At 41.9% G+C, this 27,694-nt stretch overlaps 2 protein-coding genes across 2 annotated transcripts; both read right to left on the bottom strand.

Annotated features, from left to right (window-relative positions):
- Nucleotides 1-465: 465 nt before the first annotated feature.
- On the bottom strand, nucleotides 466-17,447 carry dgkaa (diacylglycerol kinase, alpha a). The gene is made up of 24 exons (XM_080497386.1): nucleotides 17,319-17,447; nucleotides 10,847-10,950; nucleotides 10,441-10,517; nucleotides 9,153-9,282; nucleotides 8,883-8,957; nucleotides 8,746-8,795; nucleotides 8,576-8,650; nucleotides 8,172-8,288; nucleotides 6,873-6,990; nucleotides 6,631-6,719; nucleotides 6,396-6,515; nucleotides 5,679-5,777; nucleotides 5,445-5,531; nucleotides 5,272-5,345; nucleotides 5,079-5,153; nucleotides 4,298-4,383; nucleotides 4,113-4,202; nucleotides 3,772-3,932; nucleotides 3,616-3,680; nucleotides 3,131-3,221; nucleotides 2,810-2,996; nucleotides 1,832-1,949; nucleotides 1,658-1,718; nucleotides 466-1,536 (listed from the first exon to the last, which is right to left on the bottom strand). Exons 2-24 carry the CDS (start codon nucleotides 10,920-10,922, stop codon nucleotides 1,456-1,458), a joined length of 2,202 nt encoding a protein of 733 aa, XP_080353512.1. The 5' UTR covers nucleotides 10,923-10,950; nucleotides 17,319-17,447; the 3' UTR covers nucleotides 466-1,455.
- Nucleotides 17,448-21,022: 3,575 nt separating this feature from the next.
- On the bottom strand, nucleotides 21,023-27,448 carry rnf41 (ring finger protein 41). Its single transcript, XM_080496104.1, has 7 exons — nucleotides 27,341-27,448; nucleotides 26,511-26,586; nucleotides 24,565-24,674; nucleotides 24,205-24,476; nucleotides 23,925-24,060; nucleotides 23,589-23,692; nucleotides 21,023-22,581 (listed from the first exon to the last, which is right to left on the bottom strand). The coding sequence occupies exons 3-7, from the start codon at nucleotides 24,652-24,654 to the stop codon at nucleotides 22,227-22,229; spliced, it is 957 nt and encodes a 318-aa protein (XP_080352230.1). The 5' UTR covers nucleotides 24,655-24,674; nucleotides 26,511-26,586; nucleotides 27,341-27,448; the 3' UTR covers nucleotides 21,023-22,226.
- Nucleotides 27,449-27,694: the final 246 nt, after the last annotated feature.

Genomic DNA, 27,694 nt, shown 5'->3' with positions numbered 1-27,694 from the left:
GTTTGACCTTTATTGAGCACATGTACAGTTTAAAGACTGGTTTCAGCAATTTTCTTAATAGGTTCTGGACTTTTCAATTAAGATAATATAATTTAACAGTTTATAAAGCTCGAATTGTTTACCGGGAAAAGGCTTTCTTTGTAAATGTGACCACCAATGTCTGTGTTCTTACGTAATGTTTAATTATGTCTGTTGTTGTTTAAATCTTTTTCACATGCTGCTGATAGTTTTACATCTACATGAAGTCTAAAGGAACTTTCCTGACTAAATATGAACCCAATAGTTGAGTAGTTAAAAAAATAAATAAATAGAAATTCTTTACCAGAAACTGAACTTACAATTATGTGTAAGCCAATGGACCACAACAGTAAATGAAAAGTGAATGTCTCCCCCTTGTGTTGTAAATAATATCTACAACAACAAATGCCAGTCAATGAAGGGCGAGAAAAAGTGTAAAGCTGGAGTCCAGATAATTTATTACAATCTTTAAACAAGAAGTTATTTCAGGCATATTACATTGACATCATCCGTATATATTGATTTGATATGACTGATAAAGCATTTAAATAAAGACTAAACACATCTAAACCAATGATTTTTAAATCTACTCATAAAACACACATTATAAGTCAGAAGTGAACACATTTGAACTCCCTTCTTTCTCACATAAGCACGCACACGCACACACACACACACGCACGCACGCACGCACGCACGCACGCACACACACACACACACACACACACACACACACACACACACACACACACACACACACACACACACACACACACACACACTTTTTGGCAATAACTATCCTTTTACTGTTCCTCACAACACTTTCAAGTATCATTTGACATGAATAAAAAAAAATTGAAATACCTTCATTTGACAAACGCAGTCCTCTATTTCCTTCACTTTGGGTTTCAAACTGACATAAATACATATCTGGTTTTCTGAGCATCTTTACAGCAATAATACAGCAGTACTACATGGTCTACGCTCAAAGCACACGCCTACACAGTGCTCTGTATACCTTCTATCGAAGCCATAACCACAGAGGACAGCTCGGAAAGGCACATGAAGCTGAATATTGTTATTTTAGCATGATAATCACTTGACTTTGACCTTAATTTAGTTTCGTACAGAGCAGCACTTCCACTGACTGTGAAGCTTTGAGACAGCAAAACTGTTGGGTATTAATAAAAAAAAAAAAAAAAAAAAAATACATTTGGTCGAAATGACTTTGCCACAATGCAAACATAACTTACAATAATGTTTAAATTCATATCATGCCATCATGCTTCTGTTATGTGTTACAGATGTGCAGAGACAGTTAACCTAACTTTGACTGTTACAATGCAATTATTCTAAAACATATGCAATCAAACTGATATTATTGAAAAAGTGTCAGTCCTCTATATACATTTAACTTGTGCATTTAGTCAGTTGGCTTTATTTATAGTTGAAAAAACCAGACGATTTGGCCTGAGGTGCCATCAACATACAGGCTTGATTCTTGTGTGTGATGTGAATCTGAAATATAAAATGCAAAATGTCCAGTAAGTTACATGATGATCAAGTCAAACCACGGCTTTTGTAGAATTGAAAATAAGAAAAGTTAATAATGAAACAGGGAAAGGAAACAGCGACTTACCGTGCAGGGAGGCTGCATCCATGGTTCTCCATCAATCTGCATCGGTAACGCTTTTTTTGTCCTGCAAGTGAAGTGGAGAGAGAAATGAACGAAATGCAGCACGATGGACTTTCTGTGCCATTTAAGTGGAAAAGTCCTGATGTGTTTGAAGGTGTTTCCGAGGCTGATTCTCACCTGATGGTGATCTGAGACGTCTTCGCGAGCCGCACTGCACTCTTGAAGCCGGTGTATATCTGTCCCATCTCCATGGCTCCTTCAAGGCCGACCACCTCTAATCGACGGTCGCTGAGATCTGACACGGACACATGAAGAGCTTCAGTCTGACACGAAGATGGATGCACATTATCGAATAGAATAAACTGTAAATATCACCAGATACATGTAAAGTACATAGTCAATTTAAAACCATTCATCAGTGGTTATCATTAGATCTTTATTTGGAACAAGGGGTCAAATGACTGCAGTGGCTCACTGTGATATGGTGGATTTTTTTGAGTTTGAATGAGACAAGAAAGGGTGTAATTAGCTTGTGAATACAGTGGTTCACTGCTAATGATCAGATATTATTTGTATCAGACGAAAGAAGCTACCTTATAAGTTAATTCGAGGCTTTCATCTGTCAACACAACTCACATTAGTAATCTGCCTCTACTGGATGCATATGATGCATCTACATATTAGTGCAAATCGTCAGCTAAATCCATATGAATTGACTGGAAAGACGCTTGTTTACGCGTTCAGGGGACACAAGTACCATTACCATTCATTTGCAGGCTGGATCTACGCCCAGTATTTACCCTTTGAGTGCTACATGGAAAATGCAAAGCGCCGTAACTTAAGGGAACTTATGCAAACAAAACACAAAACAAGAGCACGAGATAACATCCCTACGGCCCCGACGGTACTCACATGACATTTAAACAGAAACAAAGCTTTGACATTCTAACATCACACATTCAGGCCTCACACACAAAACATTCAATCTAGTGAATGGAACATGCAATTTTTTTTTTTTTTAAGCTTAACAGCTGCAGTAGAACATTGAATAAAGAGGAATCTTCTTATCACACACATGACATCCAATCCAACACTTACGTAAGTAAAAGAGAACGCATGAATCTTTAAATGGCATCGAGGTCAAAGAGAAGCTACCTTGAGAAGTCACTTTGAGGACATCTGGGTTGATGATCACTTCTGGCTCTTCTTGACTCGTCAATCCCTTAGTGTCCACCTTTTTGGTCTCCCCCCACAGGTTGGAGCCGCCGTGCATGCTGGGAATGTTTAAGACAGCAACTCCTTCCAGGGACGAGCTGCTGAGATCCAGCGGTGTGCCACAACACTGGAGCAAATAAAGCAAAGTGAGCGCCTTCCTACAGTATTCATGGGACACTTTAATTTTTCACTTTGCCTTTAAAAAGTCATACATTCGAGTGCACAGTTGCAGCGCTCGCACGACCGGCGCTGCATCCTCACCTCTATAGTTAAGCTCTCGCTCAGTTTCTTGCAGGAAGCAGAGATGGTTTCTGAAGTCGCAAATTCAAAATACCACAGCTTGTTCTTCATTCTGCAGTTACAGAAAAAAAAAAAACAAGTGCATCTTGCAGATTTGGGTGATATTTCATTTTCACAGAACATTTCCTCCTTTCTCGCAGAGGCAACTCTTCAGAGGGAGGGCGAGCCAAGTGCCCCCCCCATCCCCCCCACTCCGCAGACATCTGTTGTCACCAGCAGTATTAGTATTCAGCCTTAAAAATCAGTCATTACAAACAGTAGGAATAACAGTAAAGCTGACGACAGATAATTGAAACAGTCCTCCAGCTCTTGTTTTCAGCACAACATTTGTTAAAGGCATGATTCTTTCAACTGTACTGTATTTTTATAACCACAGGTGTGATATTCGTTGCGCTGTTTGAAAAAACACAAAACGAAAAAACAAAGTCTTACATAAACACACATACCTGCTGTTGAATTTCTGGGGATGTTTCTCCCTCATTGTGTGAAACCGGTGGGCAATGGATGCGTCCTGTCAACATCACACAACATAGCAATTATCCAAACCTGCTAATTCAAAACAAAACACTTTCCCTGGTGTGATGTGTTTCTGAGAAACTCACAACTCCAATAGAGAAGTAGTTGTTGATGATTTCATACGGCACCGGGTCGCCCTTCTCCTCGTTCTCATCTGTGATAACCTGCACACTCCAGCGGTCCATCAGCACCTGAGAGCTCCCCTCGATGTCTTTCAGGATACGACTCAGGTCCTCGCCGTCATAGCCTGCAAACGCGAATAAAGGAAATCATGTAAGTGGGTGGCTTCAGTGCAAAAAATGAATCGCAAAGACATTTGGAGTTGTTTTGCTGAAATGTCCTCCATTTCTGAAATGCATCCGGAGGTCTTGCGTCAACAAAATAGATCATTATAACCATTTCACTCCTTTCATGAGTTGTTTCTCACCTCCTCCCCAACGCAGACACCGCGCCAGGTCATTTCCGGTGCCCAGAGGAAGCACGGCCACGGGTGGCCTCGCCAGCAGATTGGCCTTGTCTTAATGTGAGAAACAGAATGGAGGAAAATGAAAGCGCATAAGACAATGGATTTCGCATGTGCCTTTTTCGCGGAGCTTTGACCAACAGTCTCACCGATTGCATCGAGAATCCAGCCGACTGTACCATCTCCTCCGCACACCAGGATCCTGTAATTCTGCAGGTTTCTGAAGAAACTTAGGCTGAAAGGCAAAAAACAAAACACTATAACAAGACTTCATCGAACAGATGGAGTGGAAGACAAATTGATTTTGCTCATAATGCACTGTTCCTCTGATTTCACAGCGTTACATTGTTCGTGACATTCACAGTGTTAGAAGTTCGGGTTTTTTTTGTTTTCTTTTTTTGTTTAGTGTCTTGCTCAAGGACATTTCAGCATATGAGAGATTGAACCTTCAACCTCCCAACTGAGAGACAACCTGCTCTTAAAAAGGTGATAACAGAAAAAAACAGTCATCATATTAGGTGTCAGAAACTGAAAACTGAAGCATTTGTCTGTTTCCAATAAGGGGAATGGCAGATTAAATAGTTAACAAAGAAGAAGATGGAGTTTTTGGTGATTACTTGTATTGATTAGACTACAAGACCAGGCTGTTTCACTAATATAAGCCTGAAAATGTGGAGTGATCTTATAACCAGGTTAACAACAAGCCATCTGGATGTTGTTAGTGTGTCTGTGTACGGCTGTCCATGTGTATACTAATAAAGCCTCCATGTGAGAGTCTGTGTATTTAAAATTCTTTACTTGGCTTAACTTAAAAAAAAAATAAAAAAATCTGCATTTAAAAAAAATATGAGTTTACTGTATTTTTGAGTATACAGGACAAATTGTTCTGGGATAGTTCAGAAAATACAGGAAGCCTGATGTTTTACCTACCCTGGTCCAGGGCCGCCATTCGAAAGGTTGTATACTTGCCGAGGATTTAGTAAGTACTGAAATTTACGCAGGACCCTGAAAGTACATAAAATAAGCCATTTGCAAGTGCATGTATTAAAAAAAAACAATAACAACCCCCCCCCCCCCCCCAACAAACAGATTTTTATATCAGATAAATTCCATTTGAGCTCACCTCTCTCCCTGCTTACCACCACTCTTCGGATTAACAAACACGAGAAGAGGATGGGTGTTTTGCACAGGGTTGATCTGTTGGTTAACAAATAGGTTTTAGTTATTATAACCAGGATATAACACGTTCATTCTGTAATTATAACACTCATCATGCTGCACTGTTAAGAGTGATACCTGAAGCACTTGTCCATCGGGAGTAGTGTTGAGCTCGCTGTCATCCGTTGACGCTGAGCAGCCATTCTTTACATTATTCGGTCTCTCCTTTTGAAAGAAAAATGCAATACCATGCTTTAGGTTTTTGTTTTTTGTTTTTTTATCAAGAAACCCCTCTGAGCCGATGTTGTGTGTTGTGTGTTGGTGTGACAGGCTCTGTTTGTACTGTACATGTGCCCGAGGATGATTTTGTACCTTTATGATGGGATATATGGCCCATGGAGGCAGGATATGGTCTCTGAGTGGCCCACATGTACACTCTGTTGGCTCTTGCTCCGCACATTCATCATGACGCTGTAAAACATCCACAAAAAAAAAAAAAGATCACACATTACATAAACTGTTAGAGCAAAAGTGATTACTGACGGAATTGGATTTTATGTCTTTGAAGATGTTTTTCCCCGATTATATAAAATGTTAGAAGACAGGAGAGGCGATGAAAGGTTCGCACAACTAGAAAGACATGCTTGTGGTCAAAGGTACCTTGTAGGAACTGTACAAAGCTTTTAACAATGTAATGAGATGCTTACTTAAGAGACCTCGACGGTGCAGGGGAGGCATTTACAGCATCAAGGGAGAATACAAAAAGTTGAAACATATTTCATTAATGTCCTGGCTTGATGACTCGTTTCATTGTTGTCATGGATATAAATGTAGTCTATGGACGTCAGAGTCGTTGTTTGGAGTTTTACCCTGAGATAAAATTGGACTTGTGTCAAAAAAAAAAATAGGAAGCCGAACAAGTATGCCACATTTGAAAACCAGAAAAACACAATGGTATCCAGAGGAAGTGAAAACCAAAGTGCAAACATTACAGCAGACCCACCACATTACTTATCTATTCCGTGTAATTATACAGGCCTTTAAAAACCAGTTAAGGTTTAGCCAGTGAAAGCAGGGATGTTTCCTTACCATCGTGTGGCACCACACACAGTGTTTGCCTGTTAAGCCCTGAAAGCTCTTGATCTTCTTCTGGCATTTATCACACTTCCTCGAGTCACAGTTCCCACTCACCCAGTCGTGGGCTGGAACCTGGAAAGTCAGATGCATGTTTAAGTGCCTTCTGGAGAGCACTCTTGACATAGGACCAAGTCAGATTTAGACGGCCATCACAGAGGTTGTCATGGAGACGCTGACACTGACGTACCCCCGTTTCTTTCTTTGACTTCACATATGTCTTGGTGCACGGAGCCGGGTTCCTATTGGCACAGCGTCCGTGGACAGTGTACTTGCAGCCTGTTCAACGTCATAGACAAACCACCTGTCATATAATCTCGAGAAAAATAACCAACTTTGCTGGATGCATAAAAAAACGACTAATATTTCATCCTCAATTGAGCCATCCTGTCATTGTGCTGTAGCCCTCTGCTGGTGAGTTCCGGTACTCACAGGTGCAGCACAGTCCCTGCTTCCTCAAACCCAGCAGCATGCTTTGGCACACGTTGCAATAAACAGGCTTATTGAAATGTTTCATCCTCCAAAGGTGCTGGCCATCCTTCTGCGTCATCTGGGTGTTGAAGGAGAAGGGTTTTTTTTAATTTTATTTTACGATGACAGAGACTGTAATATAAGCATGAAACTATTAGAAAAGCTTGATACTGTGCATCTATCTATCTATCTATCTATCTATCTATCTATCTATCTATCTATCTATCTATCTATATATCTATCTATCTATCTATCTATCTATCTATCTATCTATCTATCTATCTATCTATCTATCTATCTATCTATCTATCTATCTATCTATCTATCTATCTATCTATCTATCTATCTATCTATCTATCTATCTATCTATCTATCTATCTATCTATCTATCTATCTATCTATCTATCTATCTATCTATCTATCTAACTTTCCTCAGAGCGACTTTACATCTTATGACATCCTCTAACAACCTCACGCAAATTCAAATCAAGACTAAATATAATCTTTCCGACCACAAGATTATAAAATTGCTCTCAATCTGTTTACACAGCGACCGGTGCTCTTATCCAGATTATACACAGAAATGCCTTTTTCATGACATGACGCATTGGCCTATTACTTGCCGCACGAGGCATAGACGGCAGCCTGCAAAAGCAGCCCAGAGTAACTGCGAGGGGGCTGAATTCATGCACCCCAGGCTTCAAATGTCCATTGGTGGCTAGAAATAGCCCGAGGGGAAGTCCCAAGCATTGTTGTGCAGGCCAAACCCAGTAACAGAGTCTAGTTCATGGTTTTAGCTGAACACAGTGGACCAGCTCACAGGCCGTAAGTGGCTTTTTACATTTGTGGTGACACATTAAACAACACCCATTATACAAAACCATTCTCTTGCAGGCTAAACATATTGAAAAGAATCACGTCTTTTAGGCAAATACGGCACAATAGCGCCGATGATTGCCGTTTTATGCAAGCACCGAGATTGTGCCGACTGAATGTAAAACACTGGAGCATTCTGATGGTGCAGAGTTCGCATGAGAAGGGATAAAATTACCACGCCCTGTAGCACTGAGTCGGCAAAAAGGCCCTCAACAAACACGAAAGGAGGAGCGAAAGGGAAAAAGGGTGCGGCACGAAAGGCCAGGGTTTCATGAGAGCAGCTACCGCTTTCTGCGACACCTGCTATAAAGAATGAAATATACCTGAGTTTGCCGGTTGGAGCGAACACTTAATGAAAAAATATATATCCTGCTACTGAAGTACCTTCAGACCCAGCAGGACCAGCAGGGGAACGTTGTTCATGCCTCCCTCTACCCACTCTTCCAGAGACACTGTGCCGCTGCTGTCAGCATCAATCGCAGTCATCATGTCCTTCAGTACCTGATGGAATGACATCAGTTGTTATTATCCAATCAGTGCACACATTTCGATTAGTTAAAAAGGGCCACATGTTTTGTAACTACACACGCGTGGGAATTTGTGAATTCTATATATATAGGGAAGCTTATCATCTCATGAACCCTTGTACATAAGCACCAAGGAAATCTTGTGTAAATAAGTCAGTCTATCGGTGCATATATTGACTGTAGTAACAGGACTCAAAGTACAGAACGTGTAGGCTTTCATGTGTTTGTGGGACATTCAGAGTGGTAGTGTCTGGGACTTACCGGCTTGAGCTCTGACACATCCCAGTCGAGGTATTCTGCAGCATGCATCATCTGAGCTATAATCCGATCCACTTCCTGATTAAACAAATAACAAATGACTTGTGTAATGATTGGTATCATGCAATCATGGTGTCGGGATAAAAGCTTTAAACATTTCGCTGGCAACTTACTGAGCTGTCAAGGACCCCGTTGCCATCCCTGTCATAAAGCCGGAAAGCAACTGGAGAGAAAATGGAAATGAAAGTGGAAGTGTTGGACCAAGACAACGTTCGCTTTGTTTTGGGCAGACATGGAACAAAGGACTCACACTCGAGCTTGTCTCTGGGCTGGCCGTCCTCCAGCAGCGAGAAGTAACATGAAACATCCTTCAGGAAGACCTCTTCTGCAGGGGAGATGGAGCAGAGACGGAGCGGGGGCTGTGAATACTACCATATCAGCAAAAACAGGCATGTGGTGATAAATGAATACATGCCAAATAGGCCATGGCATAAATTGATAAACGCCCGCTGCAAAGTAGTGTGGAGGCAGTGAGTTGTGTGAACACAGGGTGTGTGTGTGTGTGTGTATATAATCTCACTGTTGCTGTCTTCCTGGGTGGGTTCAGAGTTTTGGAAGGAGCGGAAGAGTCGCTGGCAGAGATCCACAGGGAAGTCCTCCACTTCTAAATAAGTCTTCAGGAACAGACGAAAGCCCTCTTCATTGATGCACTGGTACAACATGAATGGGAGAGGCCGGTTTTGTTTACGCCGTTTCAGAGAAATGCTACAATAACAGGCTGCAGTGTCTGCTTTTTGGTGTGTGCTTGTCGACTTCTGCATTCTTTAAAATTCATTTCTAAAAATAAGGGAAGATGATGATCACATTACTGGCATCTTGTAGTTGACAAATTTTGATTTCACAGAGGGAAAAAAAACCCTGGTTTTTGAAGTATCATACAATTATGCTCAGTGAGGGTTGAAAGGCCTGCTGCTCAGAGACATAATTCATATGTAAAAATATGTCTCCACAATTGGAATGATTGCAGGCTTTTCATGTAACAAAAGGCATAAAACAGGCAGATCTCAGTCCCTCTGTCTGGCACAGTATCTGTGTTTCTCACATGAGAATGCACTGCAGGGCTAACAAGCAGCAGTCCCTCGGTAATGGTGAACCACAAACCCATTTCTTCTTGATAGTATTCCAATTCCCTGGCTGATACCCTGCAGAGCTGCCCCAGTAATAAATAATGTCACAGCAAGGCAGCCAGATCAGAAATGGAAAGGACAAAAGGAAGCTGAGGGTAAGACCGAGGGAAATGCGTCACTGTTCTGAAAACACCATCACTGACAACAATATAAAGAAAAAAAAAAGTAAAATGTTGATCGCTGTTACCTGCTACTTGCACCTGGATGTGCATATTCATCCGTTGGAACAAAAAGCCTTTCTATTACCTGATTAAATTGAATGTAGCCAAAAATTCCTACAAAGTTAATGCATCTTGTTTAGTTGGCTGACGTTTGAGTATTGGAACAACCTGTTTCAATCACATTCGAGCTTTATACTGCATGAGGGCAGCCAATGCACTGTTCAATGATGTCTTGCTGCGTGGGCATTTTCTGAGGAGGTAATTTACATTTGCAGTCGAGCTCAAAGATATTTCATGGACGGCTCAGTCAACGTGATCAATGGGGTCTGAATCCAATTATTCAGCAAATGACAATTAGTAACTGCCTACTACGCATGCATCAGATTCTCATTTCACACAGAACAGCTATGCTGGGATCAGTGGTTCTCATCTGTGGTACGTTTTGCAGCAGATTGAGCGGTGGGTCTGTTTTTAGAGGAGAGGACTTGACTGTGAGCAGCAGGACACACCGTCACCTCACCTCTCCGTGTCTGTGTCGGGCCAGCCTGCCATCTGCATCAAATTCCCTCAGCACGTCTTTCACCTTCAAGCTGCAGTCTGGAAGTAAAGACACAGAGGTCACACAGGGATACACATTTATTTCCTCTTCTGTGTGTCATCAATTTCAACCCATGTTTATTAAATCGATTTAGTTCATTAAGAGAGCAGTAAAATGTTTGCATGCAGTAAAACAAATAAAACAAAACAAAACAAACAAAAAAAAGACAATGTGGTAGTCTGCAACCTCCTCGAGATATGAGAAACTGTGAGTGTAAATGAGTGTGTGTGGGTGGTAGTGGAAGTAGAAGAGAGAGGGGGGGGGAGGGGGGGGGGTGTTAAGCGCTGAGAAAGATGCCTGCCCGCTCGCTTTGCTTGTCTGTACTCACATTCAATGTACTGTTGTAGCTGGATAAAGTCGACAGGGTTCAGTTCCTTCACCTCTGGGTTTGTGGGGGTGGACATGGTGCCTGCTTCTCCACTAACTGCCTGCCTGTGTACCAGCGAGACAAACAGTGAGAAATAGATGGAGAGAAAAGAGAAGGTGGGTGCACAGCAGCCTGCCTCTTTGTAAAACATAAAAGCGTGGCTGCAAGCAAAGACAGCGTCTTCCATCCCGCACTGTGGAAAAATAAAAAAAATCCATGACTGTCGACAGTCAGGCTCACGCTGAACTGCCAAAGTTTGTGCGAAGCACCAACACAAATGTGAAAATGTCCACGAGAATGAGAGAGAGAGAGACAGAGAGAATAATCGTTGCCATCAATGCAAGTGAAGCTGGTCCACGTTTGCATGAACCTACTGTCTGAATTCTATTTTCCACTGACGTCGCCTTCTGAAATGCAGCTTTACTGCTGTGCAAAAAAAAGAGAAAGAAAAGTGTGTACTCACACCAGCATGTTGTATTTGTTTTTGATCCCCCACCATCAAAACATTTGAGGAGCTCAAGGATCTGGGCCAAGAATGTAGCAGAAATGATGTCAGACTGAAGATACCCATGATACCTCGACTCTTGGGATTTCCTCCACTCAAAATCTTTTTCCATAGTCACTGGCCCATATCGTGTCCAGATAATACCTAATATAGTGTTTTGGATTCGTTTTGGATGTTAAAAAGCACATATAAACAATAATTGTTTGTGGCGATCTTAATTTTAACCAAACTGGATTGTCAAGGGGCCTCCCCTTCAAACAAGAGGAAGAGGCTTAAATGTCAAACAAGAATGAAAGTCAGCATGAAATCTAAATGTGACACAGAAAAGCTGCTCGTAATTGCAACGAAAATCGTCCGAGCACGTTGTTCTGAAGGCTGAAGCAAGAGGTCTGGACGAACATTTGGTAGGTGTGTTATAACACATAATGGAGGAGGATTCTGACGATTCTTTGGTGCTGCGTTGTTTGTTACTCAGGTTCCGCTTTTGCTCAACTTGGGACACACAATGTTAATTATGTGATTTATGATAAAAGCAGAAAGGTAGACATTTGCCTTTTTTTTTTTTTTTTTTTTTTTTTAATAAAAGAAAATCTGCTGCCCTGCTTCACTGAACGTGTTTAAATGGTGAGAAAAGACAATAAGAATGATATAAAATGAAGATGACACAGCTCTCAAAAGTTTTCTGCTGTGATTTAAAACACACCAGAGACTCAGTATGCCTTAGTTCTGCCCGTACTCGAGTTAAAACCCAATATGGGAAAAAAGAGAGCAGAGGAAGGACGTGCAGCAGATGGACAGAAGTTAAACCAGGACATGCGTTCACAAATCCCTCAAGTTAACCCACATAACACTTCTTTACCAAAAATGTGCCTAACCTTTTTTTTTTTTTTTTCTTGGCTTATGCAAAAAGCTACGGGACACATCCGGAAATATTTTGCCTGTGTATCTCATAAATTTGTATCAATAGCCTGCCCCAGCCACAGCAAGGTTTTCTCTGAATGACTTTACCATTGGGAGGAAATGCATTGCAGACTTTCAATCAAGCTGCACTTCACTTCCATTATCACAAAGCAATGATGGACATTTGAAGACAGTAAATGCATCTTTGACGCCACTCTCTTGGAGTATGCATGTGAAGAAAGTTCAAATAGGCTGCTAATTGACTTTATTGCTTGTTGGAAATGGAAACTAAAGTGCGGTGAAAGGCAGGAACGGAAAACGGCAAAGATAGATCCAGAGTAATAAATTCCACCCCTATCTTGGAAAATGGTCAGCAGTAATACGATGAAAAATGCCATTAAGCGCAACTCTTTGGCTTGAAACCAACAACAAGAAGCAATTCTGATAATTACCCACTTACTGACATGATTGTTAAAAGAGGAATTATGAGGTGGGGGGGAACGTTTAAAATAGAAGGGGAAAATATGCGGCGCTTAAGAGTTAAATCCACACAGTATCAATCTCGTGAAGCTTTCTATCACAAGCATTACATTACGAACTGCGCGGACACCGAGTGAAAGGCAGTAAAAGGTGATTTTTCAGTTCCAGCAGGATGAAAAGGCCCTCACTGGAAACGTGTTGTTCACACTGTTGTCCACAGGTGTTATCGCACATTAAAGAGCAGCCTGTGCAGGTATGGGTGACAGCTGCCGGCGATGAACAGAAAACCTGGGTACTTCAAAGCAAAAGGAAAAAGGAGAAAGAGATGAAATCGTGTGAAATAACACCCACTGCCCCAGTGTGATTTGGATCCATTTGCTCACTTTGGACTCTGAAAGGTTCACACTGTCCTCACTTAATTCCCTCAAAAGGTCAGCAGCGTTGCCTAGCAGTTGTGTTTATGCAGCCGATTAGGTGGGCCAGGTCTGTATCGACAGCGAAGTGACACATGAAGGAATCGTGAAAAGCCATCTGCTACTGATCACCAGATTACAGCCTCACAACTGTTTATTTTAGAAATACGACCCGGACCCCTCTCTTCAAACACTTGTCATATAAATAAACTGAAAATAGGCTTCTGAGTTTATTCATACATAAAACACCAGTTATTTTAGGTACCTCCTGTTTGTCGTTTTTCCTCTGCAGAGGAGCCTGATGACATGAGCAGCATGATACTTTTTTTTTTCTTCGTTCTCTTCCATCTCCTTACCAACTGGGTGTCATCATCATTATTGTCTGGTTCAACAAGATCTTGAGCCTATCTGAGTAATCTGATTCCTCACTTCCTGATTAGATAATGATTTGCATGCATGAGGCAGAGTGGGAATCAGGACCAGTCAGAACACGACGCACAGGAAGGAGCACTCCATTTACTGGGAGAGGAGATGAATAGTGGAATATACACTGAGCCGGTGGTCAGCGCTCACAAGCATTGAATGGACTTCTGAAAAACACTGGCACCGACTAAATGAGCTTACCGAAGCGAGCATAAATATTTCAGGAGGTTTCGAGAATCTGAAAAGCTTGTTAGGACTTAATACAAGACCACATGACTAAATGCTGTCGTTAAGGTCGCGGTGTTCACTGCCGGGATGACGTTAGATGTCCAAGGCTTTATGAGGGAAGTGTTTATGTCTCCTTATAGAAACATTTATGTGCACAAGTCTCCGCTGGAAAGACACAAGAAAGATTTAAAAGTGGCCCCACAGGGGTTCGTCAGCCATCCGTCAGGGTGATGCACTTGGATCTGACAGACAGCGTGAGGTATGATGACCGTAACGTAAACGGTGCAACATATTCTTAGCAGACGCGCAACAAAAGTGCAGCATCACTGGTGGCCCGATGAAAAAAAAAAGAAACATAATGGTGAAAAGTAGTTGGCAGCAGTGCGTCCACTTTTCTAAACACATCTCTTCAGAGGCTGGCACTTCAGTCTTCTGAGTACTCAAGTGAAATTCTCCGGTGCAAGCAGCTTGTACAATAAAAAAAAAAAAATGATTTACTTGGCCTTTTCCTCCACAGAAGTTTAATTATGGATTCTGATTTAATGTACGAATTGTCAACAGCCATAAAACGACTCTGCCAACAAGAATAATTTCAAGGTATACTTGGGGATGACCTTTTTCCATGCAGGCGAATGTTTGTGCAAGCTGTCATGACGCCCACGCCTTGTGTCAAGGAAATCGGCTGTTTTGCAACCCTTGCAGGGTGTAAGTCACTGACTCCGTCACGCTGTGGTTGGAAAACACTGCGCAGCTTCTTTTGAAGAGAGCGAAATCTACATGAAATGCCGGGTATTTGTTTCCCTTGTGAAACTACAACAGCTCTCCTGGCTGAAGTGTGTGTGTGTGTGTGTGCGGATTGCATGAGGGCAACGACGGAGAAGGACAGACATGCTCAGTTGCTATGGAAAGTGTTTCCCTCCATCAGCTGCTGCCATGGGTGACTAACAGGTAGGAGGGCCCGCGAGGCTGAGGGGGAGGCAGCCGGCTCCGGGGAAGGGGAGCCCGGTCATTAGCTGGGAGTCCCCCCCCCCCCCTTCTGCTCGCACCTCCTCCCACACCACCGGTCTCGTTTTGCCCTCAGAACCAGAGGCCACGCATAAACTGCGTTCAACATGCAGATACTACTGTGACTCATCGCATTAACATGGGAATACACCCTCACTATAAATGGTCTGTTTGTCTGCGGGGTCACATTGCAGGTTAAGCCCAGAGCTAAAAAAAAAAAAAACGCTATCAGAAAACTTTCAGAGAGAGAAAGAAAAACAATCCTTCACATTTCTTTGCCTTGTGGGGCTTACAGCTGGTATCCACGACTCCCACTGTTATTCTTCACATCTCCTCATGTACTGCAGTCAGATCCTGATCCTGATTGGCCTCAATCCTGTAAGTTTTAGGGTTGTTTTTTTATTTTAATTTTTTTTCCCTGCTAAAAAAAACTCCAGTGGACTTAATATCAGCAAGCCCCAGACAAAAAAACAAAACAAAACTGGCCATTAACAGTGTGTTGAAGTAAAACATGCAGGACGGCGGCTCATCGGGACCAGAAATTAATAAAGTTATTCCAACACCGTTTGTTTCATTGACACAATTGTGTCACTAAACTGTCTTAAAAGGACACTCAATGCAGAAAATACTTGACGTTATTGTTGTGGCAGTTACGTAATAGTTTTAAAACCATTGCACCATCACAGCTGTACAAACAGGGCTTCCTTCTTCTACGACAACATAGCGATATTTAAAGAAATGGGTGGTATGCAAACTACCAGTTCAGTCTAATACAAAATTAACACAATGGATATGGATTGTAAATTAATTTTTATAAAAAACAGAAAAACTGAAAAGGAAACAAAAGACATTCATGACAGTATGAATCACAGATTTCTTGGAAAATGTAGGCGAGGCTCCACTCGCTCCCCAGCTTCAAAGTGAGGACAGCCTATCACTCTGAGTTCAGACTTGAATGTGACTTATATAATAGCTTTTTTGTGGAGGCAGCCTTGTAGAACACCATGACGCTCTCGGGGAGAAAAAACCAAAAAAAAAAACCAACCCTCAAACCTGTCCAGACTTGTGAGGGCTGCACACTGTCAAATAACAGCCACATTGATGTTATAGTGTTACGTTTGCACGAACCAACAGAGTCTTGCCAGGCTCGCCCACTGATATATCAATGGAACTGATAATCACTCACACTTTTAAATGATCTGAACTAAAATGACGCAGTATTCTCCACTCATTCTCTGCTCTGGGCCTCCTCAGATATAGAGGAAAGTAAGTGATGTTATGGGTTACAGGATGTTAATAGTGTGTCAATGACAATCAGGCTCGGTGTGATGATAAACAAAAAAAAAGAGGGAAATAAAGGAGACAACTGTAAACAGTCAGAAACTATTTCACCAAAATGGCCTGAACTGATGGAAACCCCCCCTAGCCTCAGATGTAAACATTAACAGCAGCACAATTGACTTGCCCTGAGTATTGATCGCCTGTGCCTGAAAACCTTCCTTCAGCAACAAACAAATGAGGACCAGGGAGACTCCCCTGCTTTTAAAACAAACAACAAAAACAAAACAAACCCTGCCCTTGACACAACACGCGAATCAGGAAGAGACGGAAACCAGGGAAAAGCCCCCAAACCTGATTAAGCATTGTGTTTTTCCTGTCCAAATGAGGACTCGCCATACTCACGATCCACTCAGCCTTTGCAGTCAAACAGCAGTGAAAGTGGAGCTTTCTGCTGTAAACAATCACCACAGAGGAGTGACAGCACCCACCAACGCCCACTATCATCTACTTCACGCCATACATGCCGTCCCAAGCACTGAAAACAAGGTATTTTACATGACAATCCACTGGCACCTCTGGTATGAAGCACCTGCAGGAACAATGGTAATCTCAGATAGAGGTCATACAGATAAGATCATATCACAACCGGGTCAGTAAAACAATAAATGCATTGCTCAAAGTGCATGAGGTGCTTTCAGCTGCAAAGTGTAATTGTCAATCCAAACATAATCAGTGGACTTCTGTACTCCAATGTGTCTCCAGACAGTTGAAATAACAGCTCGGTGCTCAGAGAGATGGATTGCTCTCTGTAAATAGGCTGAGACTGTATCGTTCCCAGCAGGTAACTCAAGCAGCCTGATCAATCATGACACACAAGACAGAGGGAACTAGAATTATGCTTGCTGGGTATGACGATTTCGAATGGCAGCAGGCTGGAATCAACATACAATGGATCTGACTCTGTTCAGTGAATTACTCTCTTATTACATATACCTAATTTCAAATCATGCATCTGGTGCCTGGCATGCATATCTGGGTTTTTCTCCCCCCCCCTATTCTTTTTAAAGACACATTCGCGAGAAATAACAAGACGCCGAAACGAGCCCGTCTCGTCTGTGTGCAGCTGAAGAAGCGTTCAGGAGCTGCAGTCAAACTTGAATCAATACCAGTCCGGACGCGTTTGTTGTCCCTCTTTTACCTTTTTCACGCACGTTTCTCCGCCTGCTGCCCGTCACTGGAAAACCCTCCGGTAGAAGGGGGGGATCCTGCTCTCGGGAGGCAAAGTGTCCGTTAACTTTAAATGGAGGCGGCCGGTTCGGCGGAGAGGGAGCTGAGAAGTAGTGCGGAGCGGAGAGTGAAGAGAGAGAGAGAGAGAGAGAGAGAGAGAGAGAGAGAGAGAGAGAGAAAGAGAGAGAGAGAGGGAGAGAGCGAGAGAGAGCGAGAGAGAGCGGCTCGCTGCTGTCAAGCACCGCCTCAGCGGCTGCTCTCCGCGAGACAGCCAGCCTATACACTGCGGCGCTGCGCGTGCACAACACCGCAAACATCACCGCTGCTCTCCAACTGTCTCATGCAACCTGCAGAGGCGACAGCGTCGCTGTTCATGTGGAGGTTGGATGCATCCCGAAGAAATAACAACTTACTGTAAACTTTGTTGGCCATTAAAAAAAACCGTTGTTGTTGGTTTTTTTTACAGCTGTGACCCGTCTGTTTTCTCAGAATATATATATATATATATATATGTATTTGTGTAGTTTTGGATTTACAACCAATTCATTATTGGTGTGTTTTTATTTTTTTTTAAATGATATAGTGTGTATATATTTTTTTTTAAATAGTAACAATACGCATTAATAATGAATTGGTTTTAAATCCCAAACTACATAAATTAGCTTTAGTGGAAAATGATAAGTGTAACAGTTGTGACATTTGCAGACTAGATATAAAGGCCCACTGTTAATTAAAAGCCTTAATCTAGCAGGGGGGAAAGCTAGACTTTTTATTGTATATGGATCCCAGCATATGTAAACAATGATTTCCTATAATGAGATTAAGAAGTCCATGATTCATAAAATGGATATGAAACAACGTTTGTGTTGCATGTTAATTAAAGAAATAATATGACAAAAAGTTACAACTAACTTTGTTGCACATTACAATATCATTACTATGATCCACAGCTTTGAAAGCTGATGCACTTTGTCTATTTTCTAAGAGTAACAAAAATTACCATCCATTTAAGTGTTGAGTGGTCTGGGGTTCAAATCCCAGTTACAGAAGAGCATCCAGCACAAACAGATCATACAATAAAACTTATTTGAACGGTTGTCTATTGCAGGCCTTGGTGGTCTGGGGACCAAAAAAAAACCTTTCTTTGCATGTTTTTTTCGTTATAATATTTGAAATAAATCATGATTTAAAAATAGGTGGGGAGTATAACTTGTACTATATAAATTCAGCTGCAGACTGGAGTTTGTTTTTTCTGACAAGTGGCTTTATTTCTTTATTTCATTCAGCCTGTACAAAGTGCAGATGACAAAGAACAGTTAAACGCAAGTTTATATGTAGGAGGGTGTTGCCACTGCAGATATGAGATGGTGGCTACTGGTCTGCCACAATTATCTGATCAGCATAAAAGCAGCTCGAGATTGGTAGAAACTGGGTTACTCAGCTTCGAATAGGAACAGACGTCACTCAGAGCTGCAGGTGTGTCAGTTCAACTGTCAGAGTTAGACATAAGCGAACAAAAAGCATGTTATCTTCAACAAGCGAGCAATTGTTTGTTTGTTTTCTCAAAACACACACTTTCATCACTGAATTGCTTGTAAGTGTAAACTACACTTGGAAATCAATGTAACAGTTACAAGATTTGAAGGCTGTGACTTACTATATTTAAAATGAAAAGCAGGTAAAGGGCTTTTTGTTGTGTATGGACTGTCAACAATAACATTGTGTAATGTGAAAGAAGTCCTGCATTCAATTGTAAGTGGATATGCTTGACATGAGCACTGCCTTAAGACATAAGCCACCAAAGCCAAAATAAAGTATAAAGTAATTCTGCACCCTTAACTAAAGTTCCCATACTGTAATTGATCTCAAGACTACTTCAGCCTGCCTTTCAATATATTTTCAGCACTTGCTACAATGATTACTGATTTAAAAAGATCACTGACAGAACTAACCTTTGTGTAGTTCATAGAAATATTGTATATACTATCTAACAATAGAATATTGTCACTGTTGCTTACAGTTTTAATGGTGTTTGCGCACTGAAAAATAAGAATCAAATATTGACTGACTTTCTTCTGTCGTCAGTTTGTTTCAATAGGAAGACGTTTGTTCAGTGGAAGAACATCTGTCAAAATAATAAAATACAAACTTGCTAAACTGGATGTAGTATTATTGTAGTACAAAGAGAAATTTGCCAAACTATCTAATAATGCACATAGATTATTAAGATTATATTGCCATGGAGACATTCCAAAGTCCACAACCAAACAGCTTAACATACTAGTTAAAATCACCACAATAACATAGAAAAAACAAAGACTAAAATGACCACAGAATAGCAAGAACTATCACATGAGATGGAAAGGACATTTTTCTAACAGAATGTCTAAAGCAATCACAATCACAACATGATGCAAAATTACCATAAAATAGCTCTAAATAGCTACAGGATGTATTTAAAAAAAAAAAAAAAAAAAAAAAAAATCCATAACAATGAGATGAAAAACTATCTACAGATGGAAATAACTAGATCGCCTCTAAAAAATTGTTTAACTACCACAAAATGACTAATAGTAGAAAACTAACAAAGAACGTTTCGAAATTCAAACTACAACTGTGACTCAAGATTGCCACAACGTGACTCAGAATGACCACAAAAAAGACACAAAACTACAACAGACATCTGACAACAAATGAAGATGTACCTACTACATCGTTAAGGCAGCGAACAAAAACAACAGACATGATAACGACCACAATGGGACGCGTGTGCAACAGCAGGTTCATGAGGTCACGATGCGCCTATGAAGACGACTGGTTTGTGAATGCTTCTTCCAGTATTTGTATCAAAGCAGAATATTCACAGTAGTTTACTTTAAAATGTATGTTCTTGACACATTCTGACATAAAACGTCTCTGTGGTCGGCCTGCACGACTGCTGCACTGCAGAGAGCAACCGTGCACATCACATAATGATGTGTGCAGACAACAGAGCCACAGTATTTGGTAAAGCACATGATTTCACATTCCACTGACCACAATGGCGAGGGATTAGGCTCCACAATGAGGACGAGGCGAGCAGAGAGGATAACAGACATGGAAAACATGTGGGTGTCTGGGTGAGACAGAGAAAAGGAGAGTGAGTCAGGTCACAGCCGTCCGAGACTGCTGGTGGTGAAGCTCTCCTCCCCGTTTTGTGAAGTGGAACCATATCCAATCATGTTTTCCTAAGTTGTCTCATTTCAGAAAATGAAAAGTAATTTCCTCTCGATTGAAATCTTTACAACTGGCATGGGGATCGTCACAATATCATCCTCACGAACAGAAGGCCGAAGTTTCATTATATTTCAATCAACATGGATGCTGTTGACACTCTTATTTTCAATTGTTTATAGAAATAAATGTTATCTAAATTATTCATCATTACCATAACCTGTGAAACCGGTTATTTGATAATCTTAGGAGAGTGACTCATGTGTCACAAAGTGTGAAGATGGCAGCTCTATGGCCGCCAGTCGGCTCCCTCAAGAGATGTGGCTGCCCACAGATCTCTGATGACATGCCGTGGCACAAAAAGGAACTGCATTCTTTCCTAATTAAGATAATCTAATTAATCCCTTGAAATAAACTCAGTAATTAGAACATGGAGTTTGACATTTTTTTTATTACCTTCTTGTCTGTACACCACAGTACATAATAGACACAAAACAAATAAAAACATTATCAAGGAAAATAGTAAAGGGCACAATCCACTTGTGTGGCCTTCAATGCCATCAGCTGTTCTTATTTCTCACTACAGCAATGAGTGACTAATGATAAAGCGTTTTTTTTCTTCTAAAAAGCCTTATAAGAGTGACTTTACAAATATTTTTACAATCTCCGAGCTGTGGATTCTATTTTTTTTTTTTTTTTTTATTCCTTAGTGGCATCTCGGTGAAATGACGTTTGCCTACGGTGAGAAATGACAAGATAAATGTTTACGATTGAAACTGGACCAGTTAACATATCAGGTGAACCGTTACGAGCCGTCAGATGAAGCTCGTCATACATAATCCCCAAAATGTTAAAAATCAGATTTAACACTTCAACTGGACCCGGCTTACAGACTATATGTACAACTGAGGCAACAAACACATACACACAAAAACAAATTTTCTTCCTGCAATGAACTTCAAATGCACCGAGAAAAAAAAAGGCAGATTTCCAGACGACAAACGATAGCATCTTCAAGCATGTCTGTGTAAAAGGCAACACAATAAATAAAACAAATGGCACAGGAGTTTGGGGACAATCTGAACTGAGAAGAACAATGTCTTGTGAAATATTCACAGGAAACGAAGCACGAAAGAGAGAAGGATCTTCAAAGTCGACATCCCTGCAGACAGTAACACAAGCCGACTAAACAGAAATGAGAGGGGGGGGGGGGGGAAAGGAAAAAAAAAAAGAAATCACAATTTAATTACAGTGCGGAGTATAACATTTATAATTCAATATAGTATTTGTATTTACAAGCATTTTTACAGCCGAGGACATCAAACGGGGCTTCAAGCTTAGAACTATATCAGGACATATAGCAGAACAATCAGATCATATAATGCACTAAATATAAACCTTGTAAACATCACATCTCACCTTTACTCTTCGATATCAGTCAGATTTAGTTTATATTTGCCAGGTTCATAAAGTATTTGTCCTTATTTTAAGGCATAGGTATCAAGCTTAGGAGTGAGCCTAAGATTTTACTTTAAATAAGCCAGATTTTAGTGAGAGCGTTTCACTCCAAAGAGGAAGGGGGAAAAACTTGCTCTTCATCACAGCAAACCTCTCCCCCCCCCCCCCCCAAGCAAAACGTCCCGGATCGGCGTGGCTGGCGTTGCAGTTATAAGATCTCCTCCACTCCGTGCGCAAAGATCATAACCAGGCCGGGCTCCAGGATCATATCCTCCCCCATATGCTGGTTCTCGCAGGCCATCACCACCACTGCCTGCTTGCCGGGGATGCGTTTGGCAACGTAGTTCTCATAGTAGCGCCTGTTCATCTGCCGCGTCTCGAGCGTGGCCAGTCCCTGCGGCCAGTTACGCTCGTGGGCGTTCTCAATCAGGTCGTTCACGATGGTGAGGGGGCAGCCGCTGTCGATGAGGGAGCGCTTGATGACGGCCTGGAGCACGGCGTCCGGGGTGGAGATCATGCCCCCCCAGCGCGTCACGCGGGCGGGCTGCATGGAGTTGACCCACCTGAGGACCAGACGGAAGTAGAAACCGTGAGAAGAGACAAGACACTCGACACGGCATTGGCAGCACAGCACCGTCCTCCCGATCGGAGGAAAATTGTTTCTGACTCATGTTTTCACTCGGATTTAAAAACGCCGTCCAACATTTCTGCGGAGCAGGATACACAGCGGCGTAGCAGTTAGGATAAGACTCTTGCTCATGGCAGGATTATTGGGGGTCGAGGTGGGCTGTGTTCACAGGTTTGAATCTCACCGCAGGTCCCTGAGCAATAAAGTTGCACTGTCGCAGCTCCTAACAGGAACAGCAAAGCTTAATGGGGCTAAATGCAGGAAAAAGTATGCAGAGCATCTTTTGCTGTTGTATATATTTTAATAATAGCTCTTCAAAGCATCGTACGATCCTTCACCGTATGCGAGAAGCTCAAACACCGGCGCAGAAACTCTCCTACTCTTGTTTTTCCCATTCTTCTCCAGCATCAAAGCCTCCCAGAAGAAACGCAGAACCACTTCACAGTTTGCAAGACGACTGGTGGTGCTTCAGATCGACCGACGAGTCGCCACCTTAAAACATAGTTCCCTTTGAAACATGAAAGCTAAGTTGAACGCCCGATTTCAGCACCCATTCAAAGAGGCTCCGGAGCACCAGCTTGGGCATCGCTGAGATCGACTGTCATCAAATCACATGAATCTTTTAAAAAGAACACACAGACAAAGAGTCCACTTTGTTCATCTCAAAATAGACGCACAGCTAACCTGATTGTTGCAAATATATACATTGAACTACTGCAACATTAGTCGTCTAAAGGAAAGCGTGTTCATTTTCATGCACATCCTAAGAGCATGTTTATTGTGCAGCTTTGCTGCGAATTGAAGATTAAGAGCAACTGTATGTGATTAGATTTTTTGGGGGGGATGAATTATGAAAAGAATGCCGGATATTTTTGGAGTGATTGTCTCTAGAATTGTTGTCGGACGGATCATGAAGGGGAAAGGAGACTGAAGTCAACTTACTCCAGGATCTCGTTGTACTCTATGCTCTCCTCAAGGTTTTGCAGGTTGGGGTTTGCGCTGCGAATTGCTCTCATGTAGGCTTTTAGCAGCTGAATGTCTCGTTTCTGGAAGAGACAGAGAGAGACGTCCAAAACAAGAAATATCCACACACAGCATCGAGCGAACATGAGAGACAAAGTTTATACTGAGCAAATGCAGATACAGGCATCATTTCTAAGCACAAAGTTCTTTAGAAGCTGGATTAGTGTGCGTCAACCCAAAAAAACAAAACAAAAATGTATACAATTAACTTAGACCTAAACCAGCAAATGATATCGTAACGTATAATGTGCTTACTTGTTCTCCCAACTGGTGCTTGTGTTCTGCAACCGTCTTTTCCAGCTCTGAAATCTTAGTCTGTTGCTGTTGCACGACGCTCCTCAAGTGTTTGATGCAGTTGTGGTTGGGAAGTTCGTCTTTGGGCATTTCAAGCCTGCAGGAGCAGAACCGACCGAACAAGAAAAACTCAAGTTTAATGCGAAATCAAAAAAAAAAAAAGCCAGAATATCACACCCGATTGACATTATACCCATTGCTTATTTACAGCGTGACTTTGTGGCCCGTGGCCGTCACTTACCCACACCCCTCCTCGCAATTGACTGGTCTTTTGGGGTTGTGCTCACAGTCCTTGAGGTGGGACTGCAGCTGATCGAGCCGCAGTGTGGCCGTGCAGCCGAAGGTCGCATTGTCGCAGCTGATCTGAAGCTTGGACAGCATGTTGCGCATGATGCGGGGCACGGGCCGGAGGTGAGCCAGCGTCACTACCGTGCGGTCAACGGGGCATATCTGCTGCTGGGCGAACCACTGCGTTATACAGGCGTTGCAGAAGGCATGTTCGCAGTGCGGAGCCTGAAACGGAAGCAAGCGTGAGCAAACACACACACACGAGCAAATGTTCAATGAGTAACGCGGTGGACGATTAATTGAAAAGTCTCACCTGCACGGGCTCTTCCAGCACTCCACTACATATCGGACAAAGCAGGTCTTCATCCACCTCCCCTTGGAACCTCGTAATGTCGTACCCCATGGTACATTACCCACAACCTCCTGAAAGATGGATTGAGAAACCTGGCTTTTAGAAAAATTTTAAAACACACAAGATTTGACCAAAAATGGTTCAGGCACTTCAGATTCTTATATATTACACAATCACGCACCATCAAGAGGATACAGAAAGATTAACCAAGACATCAAATCCAGAAGAGGAAAAGCTCTAACAGTTTTAGTCACAAAACATTTAAACAAGACGATTGGGTTCCCAAAGGTCGAGCCTCTCAACAGTATTTGTTCAAGGTATGAGGAAGAACTTATCGGGAATCCATCTACAATATATGATCTCTGAAGTCCCTACAAGAAATGATTAGCCAATTCTGGATTTAATCTAGATGGTTCCTGTAACATGTTCTCTTAATAGGCAATTCATTCAGAAGCCACACACACACACACACACACACACACACACACACACACACACACACACACACACACACACACACACACACACACACACACACACACACACACACACACACACACACACACACACACACACACACACACACACACACACACACACACACACACACACACACACACACAAGCTTATTATAGCCAAAGTTACAACAAAATCAAAGACGCGGGACGTTATAAACCACAATGTCTCTTCATTATAGGTGAAGCGAAACAAATCATCCAGAAGTATCAACGGAAATCCAGACGAGATAAACTACTTTCTCAGATCTACATCCACTCAGTTATATTCACAACTCTCCAGTTACTGTGGTGTGGGACGTGTGAACACTTAGAGAGCCGACAGCTCGCCATTCACAACTGAGGTGATGTTTATAGAGTTTCACAAAAACAAATGTAGTTGAGCAGAATCCCAGGCTCCACATTAAATACAGTATGTTAGAAAGCAAGGCTGGGCAGGTTATCAAAATAAAAATATTCAGTTAGAATGAGTAGCACAGATTCATAATTGTTCCACATTAAAGATTAAGCACCGTTCTTAAGAAAAAAAAAAAAAAAGTGGTTGTGAGTGATGTTGCGATTGTCTGGACTTGAATTAAATGTACTAATGTGTGACATAACTTGTTCAACATGTAACCTTCCTTGTGGAGCGACACAGATAATATCTAATACCTTAATTGAGTGTCTCAAGATTAATGATACGATGTTGAGCTGGCCTTGTCTCGCCGTCTCATTCACACAGTGACTCAGCAACAGCGCTGCTGCTCCCATCAAAGAGTTCTACTGATCCACAGTGAGCCAGGCTAAGATTGGGATTTGGGAACAACGGCTCCCTGCAACCGAGGTGCAAAGAAAAATTAATCAACGCGCGTGTGTTTCCGCAGTTCCAGGTTACCTGTTCGCTTACTTTTTTTTCTTCTTCTGCTGCCTTTGTTACTACATGTGATGCCGACAAAGACGAGTATCAGAGGTGGAACAATTTGTTCTGCCACCGTGTCTCAGCACTATTTACACAGACGGCTCGGCATTATGAAGCCTCATCAGTCCCAAAGCAAGAGGCTCCTGCTTCAACACATTCAATTCATATGATAAATTCTCTCTCAGCCTCTGCCGGAGCCTGATAACCATCTATTCAAATGAATCAGATTGAAGGTTGGGAAAACAGACGTCTCTTGGGAAGCACAGCTTCAAGGATCAATTTGAGCACAATACAAATATTGAATGTGTTATCACCAGTAACGTGGAGGTAACAGTACAAAGACACTAGAGTTTGTTGTGATTGGATGAATGCATATATGCAATGTTTTCAGTATCTAAAATCTTGAATACATTTTATTTTCTAAATCCCATCAACAACTTGCATTTAAAGCATCTTTTACATAGATCGGTCTGCACAGACAGTCTGAAGCTCACCTTTACTCACAAAAGGCCTCAAATGCTCCCATCAAGCAATGGATGCAACTCTGGTGGATCACATCTGGGAGAAAGTCTGTCGAAGGAAAGAAACACAGAAGGTCATATTCAAACCGATTCATTCGTTTTAAAATAACACCTGGATGTTTATAGCACAGCTATCAAACCAATCAAAACATACGTCACATAGGGGCTTTTCTGTGAGCATTTAAATGCCTTGGAGTCTAAATAGTACTGGGATTTGTTATTTAAATAATCATTAAAAAGTAAAAACTATTACCCAGTTAACCTGATTGGCCCCACCACTCACTAGTTGAACGCTACATCCACCAGACAGTCCCACAGCCATGTCCTTGATCCGGAGCTGATCGATGTTTTAATGTTACCATTGACATTTTAACCTGGCAGACTGTGCCGACTGGTGTCTGACCTGATTTCTGGTGATTTCCAGCTCATTTTTCCTCTCATCGATCTCAACAAGCATGCAAACAAGCGGTCCATGCTAACGTTAGCTGCACGCAGCCGGGTTTTCTGCTGTAACGCTGCAACCAACCTAAAAAAGGTTCTGCTGTTTTCTGAACGAAACACAACAGTGTCAGCGTCAAGAATCAGCCCAGTGTTTGGCGCCCAAGCGTTCGCACAGTTTTATTCTCACGACGTGTGTGTGAACCTTTTAGCCACGTTAGCATCTCCGATCCCGTTGGTTTCCTGTGTATATTAGCACTCGAGCTAACCGGAGAGATCCTCCAACTGGGCAGCTCACATCGGGAAATGGCTGTTTACGCGCAGCAACACTGAACCGAAACGCCCCAACAGACTGATATACTTACATGAGCGCGTAAAGGAACTGATATTAGTCAAGATTTATGTGTATTTTCGGACGTCCCAACTGTAATTTGCGGCTTGCATTCCACGTACTGCTACATCCTACATTTCCGAGACGTCGCGACGCAGGAGGCCAGTGACGTCACGACGCACGGAAACTCAATTTTATTCATTTATTCCCGTGTTCTGTACATTGACGTAACAACCTTTAGACAGCTTTAGACACAAATGGAAAAAAGAAAAAAAAGTTATTATAAAAACGTGTCATTTAGTATCTTCATGCAAATAATACCACCGGATTGGAATTTATAATGTTGAATTTGACATTGAAATCCCATTTTCAGTGATTCACTGTGAAA

Source organism: Blennius ocellaris (genome assembly GCF_963422515.1).
Source record: "Blennius ocellaris genome assembly, chromosome: 5".
In the NCBI taxonomy this organism is placed as follows: domain Eukaryota; kingdom Metazoa; phylum Chordata; class Actinopteri; order Blenniiformes; family Blenniidae; genus Blennius; species Blennius ocellaris.
This window is presented reverse-complemented; position numbering and strand designations above follow the sequence as displayed.

Coding starts and splice junctions, on each gene's coding strand:
- rnf41 (XM_080496104.1), bottom strand. CDS start 24,654: ATGGGGTACGACATTACGAGGTTCCAAGGGGAGGTGGATGAAGACCTG. Junction 24,477..24,564: donor TGCTGGAAGAGCCCGTGCAG/GTGAGACTTTTC, acceptor CTTCCGTTTCAG/GCTCCGCACTGCGAACATGC. Junction 22,582..23,588: donor GAGTACAACGAGATCCTGGA/GTAAGTTGACTT, acceptor TCTGGTCCTCAG/GTGGGTCAACTCCATGCAGC.
- dgkaa (XM_080497386.1), bottom strand. CDS start 10,922: ATGTCCACCCCCACAAACCCAGAGGTGAAGGAACTGAACCCTGTCGAC. Junction 9,283..10,440: donor CCCGACACAGACACGGAGAG/GTGAGGTGACGG, acceptor ATGTTGTACCAG/TGCATCAATGAAGAGGGCTT. Junction 4,384..5,078: donor AATGGCGGCCCTGGACCAGG/GTAGGTAAAACA, acceptor TTTGCCTTTCAG/CCTAAGTTTCTTCAGAAACC.